The sequence below is a fragment of the Brachycentrus maculatus genome, unplaced genomic scaffold (genome assembly GCF_059751285.1).
Source record: "Brachycentrus maculatus isolate JH-2025_06_01 unplaced genomic scaffold, ASM5975128v1 h1tg000194l, whole genome shotgun sequence".
NCBI lineage: Eukaryota > Metazoa > Arthropoda > Insecta > Trichoptera > Brachycentridae > Brachycentrus > Brachycentrus maculatus.
Window position 1 is genome coordinate 315,866 of NW_028280945.1, and position 7,902 is coordinate 323,767.

The 7,902-nt window shown below is 33.6% G+C and overlaps 1 protein-coding gene across 1 annotated transcript; it reads left to right on the forward strand.

The window, feature by feature from the left end:
* The first annotated feature begins 358 nt into the window (after nt 1-358).
* On the forward strand, nt 359-7,641 carry LOC148307702 (uncharacterized). The gene is made up of 2 exons (XM_088262953.1): nt 359-398; nt 6,738-7,641. Exons 1-2 carry the CDS (start codon nt 381-383, stop codon nt 7,299-7,301), a joined length of 582 nt encoding a protein of 193 aa, XP_088119079.1. The 5' UTR covers nt 359-380; the 3' UTR covers nt 7,302-7,641.
* Nucleotides 7,642-7,902: the final 261 nt, after the last annotated feature.

Genomic DNA, 7,902 nt, shown 5'->3' on the forward strand with positions numbered 1-7,902 from the left:
ATAAATTGAAGAATAATTAATTTCAACAACTCATTTAAGGTTTTAACAACTCATTATTTCCGTGGCATAGTGTCTTGACTATGGTCTCTGTTATGGTGACAAAATTTCCGAAAAATGACTATAATTCCACGGCATAATAACCCAAAAATGGTATAAGCAGGTTGGTTGGTTATTTGTCCGATTGGCGACGGTCGAATGTGGCAGTGGATAGTCTTGGTAGGGCAGATTTTGAATGTCGACTCATCAGCCGAGAGTTGGCGGGAGATCCCCCCATTGGTGGACGATGGGACGAAGAAGACGCTCCAATATAAAAGGCATTCTCTCCTCATTCACGTCGCACTCTCACCCCGACGTTTCGGAGTACACACAGCCCAAACATCATGAATACATTCCTAGCGGTAAGTCGACAATTTCATTATTCTGTACTTCACTAATCCCCCCATCGTGACGTCGCCGAACCACTAGAATTGCATTAGATATTTACGTGTGAAAATTGGGAAAATGGACCATCCGTGATGAACAGTGATTCCAAATTACACAGTGCGTGCGTTGAACATAGTTTTTTTCTCCTTTAAAATGCAGTTTTTGTCAAAAACCGACTGTTTTTATTTCTTGTTTATTAATTATAATTATAAAGCATTCATACTTTATATTAAATAGTGAAATAAATTCATGTTATAAGGAGGTATTCATGTTAATTTATATCGTTTTACTTCAAGTTATAGAATTCTGTTAAATAGTCTATTTAGGGAAAGAATCCCATATTCATAGTTTCGAAATTCATTATTGCACTTGATTTATTTAGACTAAAGCCATGTTATACGGAGTTATCTATGTTTATTTCTATGGTTTTACTTCAAACAATATAATCCTGTCAAATCCATATTCAAAGTCTCGAAATTAATTATTGAACTCGATTTATTTAGATTATAGTCATATAGGCTATATAAAGACTAAATCCATGTTTAACTGGGTTATTTTTCTTTGTTTATTTAAAAAAAATACTTTAAATAATGTAATCTGTGAAATAGCTTGTTAAAGGAAAGAATGCCATATTCGTAGTCTCAAAATTTTCATCGAACTTGATTTATGTAAAATTTAAAAAACATAATTACTGTTTAACTGAGATATTTATCATTATATTATAAATGATACTAAGTGGGTTCATAGCAGCTAGCTATGGTTAAGTTTTTTTTATAAATAATAATGAAATATTACCTCAAAGGCCCTTAAGTTATACTATAATTTAAATTAGATACAAAATAATATTTACATCAAATCTTTTTTTGTTTACGCATCCCTGAATATAACCTTACTAAACCTAAACTTACCTTAAAAGTAGTGAATGAAGACATTTTTTTTCATACTGCTAAAATATTTTAATAGATAATTAATATTTTAATATTTAAAAGTAATTCAGAAGTTTTTAATATATTTAAAAACGAGTTTAATATTAATGATATTATCATATTTACTTTGAGAATAAAATATTTTAATATCACGTTAAATCCTTCGCTAAATTTATATGATGTGCAGTTTCCATTAAATACGTGATATTTCCAAAACAAAATTTCCACTAATTGGTGATTACCACTTTTCTTCTCAAATTCGTAATAAGAAAGACAAATCACTTAAATGTACAAGCTATCGACAATAAACCATTAATCATGGATTTAAAACCTGATTTTCAAACTTAATTAACGTCGACGGAGTGCAAAAATTTCACTTGCATCGTTATTTTTCAGCGTAAATTGTATTAAATATTTTTTAATTGATCTTACGACGTGTTAATACTGAGAATGGAAAGAAAAAAGTGCAAGAAAGTTGAGTGTTGACTTCATTTTTTAAACACTTTCAAATTGTACTTGCTTGAGATAAGCTCCATTGATAAAAATAACAAATGAATGAAATTAAATGAGAAGAAAGTGTGTTCTCAATGATTATAAATTTTATGTTTCTTTTTCTCTATAAAACAATTTGTAAAAATTACTTAAGTAACGTTTTCTAATACACTGTAAAATAATAAAAATATAATTCAACAAAAAAACTTTTTTTAAAGTGTAAGAAACACATTAAAGAAAACAGTAATAAACGCATAGTTACTGATTCCAAACACGCGATCTTCCTTGATTTCTAGTTGTTTTTTATTAAGCAAATTTCCTAAAAAAATAGTATTTACCGGACTTGCGTTTACGATGTTTCGGGGGGAATTTTCAATAATTTTAAAATACCTACCGTTAAAAACAGACGTTCCTAAAAATGTAACTAATTTTTTAATTATTCTTCTCATCCTAATTCCTCTCAATTGTTCACAGGGCATAGCATTTAATCAACGTAATATTTTGAATAGTAGTAATAGTCCAGAGTTATGTTCAAAACATAGGATTTAAGCATTCATATTTTGTTTGATACAATCGAGCATACCACTACTCTACCGATCTATAAAAGATCAAAAATCGTAATATATGTACTGAGTTATTATCGTTAACATATAACAATATATAATATAGTAAAAAAATACAATATACGTTTTGTTCATAACGTAGCTTGTACTTTTAAAATCATCACAGGGATAAATTTCACCGAACAATAAAATATGTATAGGAAATATGAATTCGTGTGTGACAAGTTTATTTGAATACTGTGACGTAATTCCGATCACGTAATGTGTTTTTTTTTGGAATTGAAAAATCGTTAGTTAAAAAACTAATTTCCTTCATATCTCCCTTATTTCTTTAAAGATTTTAGAAAAATAGTCTTCTTGTTTTTATGTTTGAATTTATTTGACAATTAGTGATAATTATTCCATCCACAAGTGATATTCAAATATAATAAAAAAAAACAATAAACATTGAGGGATTATATGGTATTAGAAAGTAACTTGCAGTTTCAATTGAGTGTGTACATACATAGGTATCATCCGATTGAGTACTGCTTTGCTTACTATCGAATAGTGTTTAATTTCTTGTTTGTTTTTTTGAAAACCGGTTTATTAATATTGTATTTAATCCGTAGCTTACTTATATTCGAGTGGTAATTGTCATTTTGAATTCATTAAAAATCACTTTTTGCTAATATATTTATAAAAAATTAAAGATACTTTCAACATAAGAATGTTGAATAAATAAAAAAATATATATTATGTATATTTATTAAGTAGCTATATTTTGACAATCGTGTTACAAGAATTTAATTACGTATCAAAGATCTCTCTAGCTTCAACAAAAAAGGAAAAAAACTTTGTATTGAAATGCGTTGAGTGTAAACAAAGTTTTTATCTTGTTATTTGGTGTAAAAAACGTGTTTAAAAATTGTTAGAATTTATTCGTTGTTGAGAACTTTATATACTTTTCCGATCACGATCAATGAGAACCATTTCCATCTCTCGACATATCATATCATTCTTTAAAAGTTCCTTTTCTGTTAATTCCTTTTCTTTTCTTTTAAGACTATGTAATTATTTCCTATAGACGTCAAAATGCACACACATGAAACGTTTGAAATATTACCTTCTATCCTTAAAACCCTAACCTTCAATATTATAATCCTTTTCTTGAATTTTCTTCTAACCCTCTCTTCCTCTTCTTACTTAATCGAAATGTCTATGGCTTCGTTACCTTTTGTAAATTTACAGTATTATCAAAATACTCACATTTTGTAGTGATACTAGTATATTTTTGTTGGGAGTAAGATACTGCTTTATAGCAATATCTTCCGACCCAAGGTTCAAATTCACCAGTGTACGTAATATATAATCTGTATAAGGAGTTTAATAAATAAATTCATTAAATATAACGCCATATTTGCACGCATCAAAGTATATTTGGAAAATGTTAAAATTAGACGATTTCTTGTATTTTCCTCTGAAAATGTTTCGAAAATATTCAAAGTGTCAAAAAATATATGTTCAATTCGAGAAAGCGCATTATTTCATACTTTTAAAAGGACTAAAAACTCTGACGCTAAGCTTTTGCAAAAAAAAATCGGTGTTCGAAAAAATTACTATATTATTTGGTCTAAACTTGTCATTAGCTGTTAATTTTCTTTTTATATAAATTAAAGTAACGTAGGTAGTCATTAAAACAATCTTCCGTATCGATGAAATCCGGATTGGTTATTTATGCGTCGGACGCGGTTTGACTGCGTCGCCAGCTTATCGCAATAAACCAAAAGACAGATTTCCACGCCCGACAAGTTTGCCAGAAATGTCAGTCATGTTTTTCGTCTATTGAAAATAATCGAATGAGCAATAATCGAAAGTCCATAAATCAGAATATCAAGATCAAAATATGTATGTCAAACATTCGTCTTGACTGGCAGGCTGACCGGTTGAACTTTTTACCGATCATTTAGCAAACTAGTTATTAGTTATTACGCTTACTCGTAAACCTGAATCTCAAGCAAGTAAAGTTCACCTGAACTTTGCAGACAGACTCGTGAGTTTAACGTAAGCAACGTTCATGTAAATACCGCGGGAAATTTCTCTGAAGCACGAAATCGGATTAAAGTCTCGTAATAATAATTTAAGTAAGAGGTTCCCATGTATACAAAAACAATAGATGTCGCAATTGCAGTCATTGTGTATGTATATGTATACATTACTTTCTCATCTGAGAATCGTTTATCTCGAGGTATCATCAGATTTCCTCAATCATTAGTCCTCCCCCCCCCCGAACCCCGAGGTGAGATGAACCGAGAGGTCACCTCATCTCCAGTCCGGTCCTTTCACTTATTATATATTCTCTCGGACCGCACTTTATTCATATTTCTTCACCGACTCATAATCATCATTACGAATATTATATAAAAGATGCAGTCAGCAATTTCAAAGCAAAAAGTGTAGGATTCGGTTATATTTCGAAATTTTTGAGCCCGTGTAATGAACGACTTGTGTATTTTTGTAATTACATTTTTTTGCACAATGAAATTTAATTATATTCATGTAATGATTTTTCATATATTTATTCAATGGTTTCATTTCTTTGCTTTATTATTATTTAGATCGTACATAATTTAGTCCAAAACTTCAAGATGTCATTAATAAATATCTCGTAACATCATATAGTATACCTAAAGTGACCATACGTTCGGTTTTGAACGGGACCGTCCCGTTTTTAGATAGCCGTTTTCAAGAAAAGAGCAACACACGGTAACAATTTTAAAAAAGTGCAATAAATCGACGGTAGTTACAAACTACAGTATAGCCGTTTCATATAACTTTAGATTTTAATCATTGAATACATTTTATACTTGCCCGGAACAAATGCTTTCGTAGAAAGAGTCTTTTCACAGATGAATAGGTCGTGGACGACAGAAAAAACACAATTCCAAGTCGGAGTAGTTGTTAGTTAAGATACATTTTTAATAATCCTTCCAAGAATTCCATTCTTATTTAAAAGAAAACCCACTTATACCAATATATAAAATTTGTTCATCAGAAAAATATAAAACAACACAATCTTTTCAAATTCATTATTTATTTCTCTTATTTTCTTTATCAATATTACTTTTCTTTTTATTAATACATAAAATCTATGAAATAATACGTGTTTTCTTGAATATATGTACATACCATTACGTAAAAATTGGTAGACGTCCCGTTTTGAGGACAAAAATAAATGGTCAGTTCATATATACTATCGACTTTTATAAAGAACTGTATGAAGCCATAAATTCTCAAAAAATATCTATTAATCAAAATAAATCTTGTCTCTAATCGATAAATTAACATAATTCACATGTTTATCTAACAATAACGTCAGATCTCAGCTACTGAATTTATTAAGTTGACGCTGAATAATTTATTGACATATTTTCGTCGGAGCGCCTGCTTTCCATATTTATGAGGTAAAAATAGATGTCAACGGTAATAAAAATTCAATATTATTAAATTGGGAAAGTTTTATTGAAGTTTACGGTTTATTATTCAAACATCAATAGATTCGCGAGAGATGAAAAGAAAAATGTTGGCAAGGATTATAATCGAGTCCCAAATTAGGCATGAAATATTTTTGGAGAGAAATTGAATATTTTAAATATACTGATATTTAAGTAAAAAATATTCAGAAATATATTCACCGTAATTTATGCATTGTTACCGCTTGTTATTTCATCGTACGCAATAGATTTATACCATCATAATTGCATCGCTGCACACGCTGCTTTTACTTGCACTCTCTAGAATGCATCCTGGGCGTTACATAATTAGATCGCGCCGTTGATAACATTGTGCAGCATCTGAATATATGTTACATATGTACTCGTATGTTCGGATACGCGCAGTGCACGCAGTATTTCATGCGTACTTCTACTACTACTACCATCGCGCCGTTTTCCGCAGAGGTAGGCAGAGAAAATGGAACGCTACACTCTTCCGTCCTGACATACACTCCTCGCTTCCTTCAACATCCATACATTTGTCATACATGCTTTCCTATTATGCAGACTTTTGATACCACCGAATTTTAAGTTCTGATTAATCTGATCCAAGTCTTTTTCGATCGTCTTCGTTCCGTTCTCCCGCTCACATTCGCCACATAAAATTTATTAGTCATTCTCTCGTTACTCATTTGCCCCACATGTCTATACTACCTTTAAGAACTCTTCTTAATCTTTTCAACTATCTCTAGATCAGCCTTACATTCCTTTCTTATAATTCATACGTACAAACCTCTTGGATAATGTATAAACTTCGCGGATTCGACAGTTTTTTTATTTGTTTCGTTTTGTCTGTTTAGTGCGCCGTAGTGGCCCTGGCGGGCTGCGCCCTCGCTGAGCCCCCATCGGGCTACAACTACAACAGGCCGAGCGGTGGCGGCGGCGGTGGCGGCTACAGCAGCGGCGGCGGTGGCGGCTACAGCAGTGGCGGTGGCGGCGGCTTTAGCGGCGGCTTCAGCAGCGGTGGCGGCGGCGGCGGCCTCATCGGCGGAGGGTCCTACCAGTCAGTCAGCTCCGGCTACCAGACCTCCGAGGGCAGCCAAGTGGACCCGCAGCTCCTCGAGCAGATCAAGCAGATCCTTCTGCGTGAAGAGTCCCAGTCTGGAGGAGGCGGTCACGGAGGCGGTCACGGAGGCGGCAGTGGCGGCGGATACCCTGGCGGAGCACCCTCATCTTCTTACGGAGTCCCTTCATCTTCCTACGGAGTTCCATCCTACAGCTCAAGAGTTGTGGGCATCGATCTCGAAGGAGTCCGTCAAGCTCTCCAGGTCGCGCAGTACGAGCAGAAGTCTTCTGGATCTAGCTTCGGAGGAGGCGGATACCCAGCTGCCAGGCCCTCAGGATCATACGGAGCACCTTTCTAAATCATCACGCCAGAAACACCCTGAGTCACCAAAAGCTTATCCATGAGATATCCACAAACTCCATTTATTATCTAATGGCCGTTCGTGGACTTGTAAGAAAGTATCTGATCGATTCCCTTTGAACTTTTGGTGTCCCTCAGGGTGCGGAAATGGGCCCCTCGATCCCACGATCCCCCCTAGCCAATTTTCCCTCCTCTTCCTTCACTCCCCCTATCGTGACAAACTCGCAGAGTCTAACATTTGTATAAAGCATTTTACCATTTATTTTTAAGTTTTATTAATTTTATATTTATATTTATATGAGAAAATAGGAAATACATTTGCCACCGTTAAAAAACCAGCTTTCTCGTTTTATTGTATTTTATCCTTGGCTTTATAATAATTTGCCCGCCTACGTAGTGTAATGGTTAGCACGCTCGGCTACCGTACTGGAAGTCCCGGGACAAAGAAATACAAGTGATTTTTTCACTCTAATATTTATTCACTGGACTGGTACCTGAAGCGGAGGGCTAATCACCTTTCCTTCATGTATTAACAACCAAGAAAATGCTGCGTTTATATGACGCAGTGCCCTATGCACCATTGGGTGCGGATGAATAAT